Genomic DNA, 2,183 nt, shown 5'->3' with positions numbered 1-2,183 from the left:
TTTAACTTTTACATTTTCCACTGTTTCTTTAGGTAAGTCTCCATTTTGGGCTTCTGACCAGCCTGCATTCATAGACTGTTTTAGGAATTTTTTAACTTTTCCACCTACTACTGCTTCTTCAGAGATGTCTCCATTTTGGGTTTCTGACAAGCCCACATTCACAGACTGTTTTAGGGACTTTTTAATTTTTCCACCTCCCACTGTTCTTTCAGACACATCTCCATTTTGAGTTTCTGACAAGTTCACAGCTGAGGCCCCTGTTTAAAAACAGAACACACATATTGACAAGAAGGAGAGGTTTACTTAGAAACACTGGTATCCCAAATGAGAAATGTCATGGCTTCCAGGACTGAAATGATTTAGTTTTTACTTTCCTGTCATGTATATTAAGACAACTTCCAATTTTACAGTGTTCTACTGCAGGACAAATAAATTAAAAAAAAAAAAAAAGGGAAAGCCACATTGATTTTTTAACTTCAAAAACCACATCTCTGTCCATAAGGAGTTAAAAGTCTGGACCAGGAAAACTTCAGTGAGGTTAAATAAACAGATGGGGCCAATGTTACTTACAAAATATACATTCTAACATTAGGTATCTGACAAATATACTTTCCTAGACATCATTAAGTTGAAAATTCTGTTGATGTAACCACTTATTTGTCTTGATATTTATCATATATAAATGCGTAAGACTGTCCTTACAAAAGTTCCTGTTTATATACAGAAAAAGCACCATCTTCTGTTACCTTTAACTAAGAAGTAGTTAGCAACGCTTTGTTACCCTATAGGAAATGGAAATATAAGGGAACTTCAAAAACATTATTCCTAAAACCCACACACCTCTTCTCTCCTCCAGGATTTCTTTCAATCAACTCATCTCTGCAGAAAACCAGCTAGTGTAAGGCATTATGTCTCCAACACTGCCCTAGGGGGCTTCTGTATTATACAGGACCGAAAAAGGTTAACATAACTTCAGGATGTCCGACCCACTGTCAGGAACTTAGGACTGCAAATGAGGTAGGTAAAGAAAAGTGACATTCAGGTAAAATGCTTTTCATGGAAGTCTTTAAGGATGCAAATACGTAGAAGCTCTTACGAAATTTATAACCTAAAGTTAGGGGTGACAGGAAGCCAGGGCACGAGATTACGCACATGCGTATGATATGTGCAAAAAGACACTCTGGGAGCTGAAAATGATGAAGTTCTTCAAGAGTCGAAACAGAGGGCAGGTGGGTAAGGCAAGGGTATCAGGAATGTTCTGTGAAGAGCGACACCTAGCTTGTTCTGAAGCGACAAAGACATGAGATAGATGTGAAAGAAAGATGCGGGGAGGTGAGAAAGTCCCACGGGAATGATTGGAAATGGGGGTTGGGGATGACCCTAGAGGTGGTGAGGAAGTCAGAAAGGGTGGGTGGAAGTGGGTCAGGCTGGAAACGAACTCTTAGAGGCCTCCTGTCCGAACTCTGTAAGGACAAACTGCTGCTCAGAAAGTGCAGATCTGGGGCCACGCGGAGAGTCGGCATCTGCGCGGGGCCCGACGGGAGGCCGCCCCGGCCTGCCTTTCCACGCTCCGCAAGCACGCGCGCTCTGCGGGGACGCTGCCAACGCTACATCTGGGCCGCAGGACCTCCCCACCAGCGCCGCTCGGCCGCTCGGCCCCGTGGCCGCCGCAGAGCGCCACGGCCCACGTGCGGGCTTCCTCCGCAACCCAGGCCGCCGCGAAGCTCAGCGCATCTCACCCTGGAGCTTTAGGTTTCGCTGTCGCAATTTGAGGTTCCGCTTCTCGATCTTCTTGCGTAAAAGTTTCATCGGTAAATGAGACATGTTGCCGGTGAAAGGCCTCGGCGGCGCCACAACCCGGCTTCTCTGCTCTCCCCGGTGACGTTATTTCCTTTCCGGCCACCCGAGCTCAGTTCAGCCAGCCGGAAATACGTCACAGGAGCGCTCGCGGTCGGCGGAGCGGAAGTGGGTCCGGAGCGGAAATGCTTCCGGGCGCGTGCGCCGTCTTACCCTTGGAGAACGGATTCTCTGCAGCGCCCTCTAGGGGAACGTAGGACTGGCCCTGCACTGTGTTCTTTCGCATTGTGCCCGAGCCAGCAGAGCACAGGGGACATTTGGTAGTTTCAGCTTCTCCCGGGGAAGTGGGAAAAATCAAGGCCGAGCAGAGGGCCTTAGGGAGTCTC

General features: G+C 47.6%; 1 protein-coding gene across 1 annotated transcript in view; it reads right to left on the bottom strand.

The window, feature by feature from the left end:
• The window catches only part of DDX18 (DEAD-box helicase 18), a 16,451-nt gene extending 14,546 nt beyond the window's left edge, over nucleotides 1-1,905 (bottom strand). The window contains exons 1-2 of the mRNA XM_029225931.1: nucleotides 1,740-1,905; nucleotides 1-257 (exon numbers count right to left, since the gene is read on the bottom strand). The exon at nucleotides 1-257 is cut by the window's left edge and continues 181 nt beyond it. Coding sequence (XP_029081764.1) covers nucleotides 1-257; nucleotides 1,740-1,824 — 342 coding nt within the window. The 5' untranslated portion in view covers nucleotides 1,825-1,905. The remainder of the gene's footprint in view (nucleotides 258-1,739) is intronic.
• Nucleotides 1,906-2,183: the final 278 nt, after the last annotated feature.

Source organism: Monodon monoceros, unplaced genomic scaffold (assembly GCF_005190385.1).
Source record: "Monodon monoceros isolate NGI ecotype Baffin Bay Population unplaced genomic scaffold, NGI_Narwhal_1 Super_Scaffold_16, whole genome shotgun sequence".
NCBI lineage: Eukaryota > Metazoa > Chordata > Mammalia > Artiodactyla > Monodontidae > Monodon > Monodon monoceros.
This window is presented reverse-complemented; position numbering and strand designations above follow the sequence as displayed.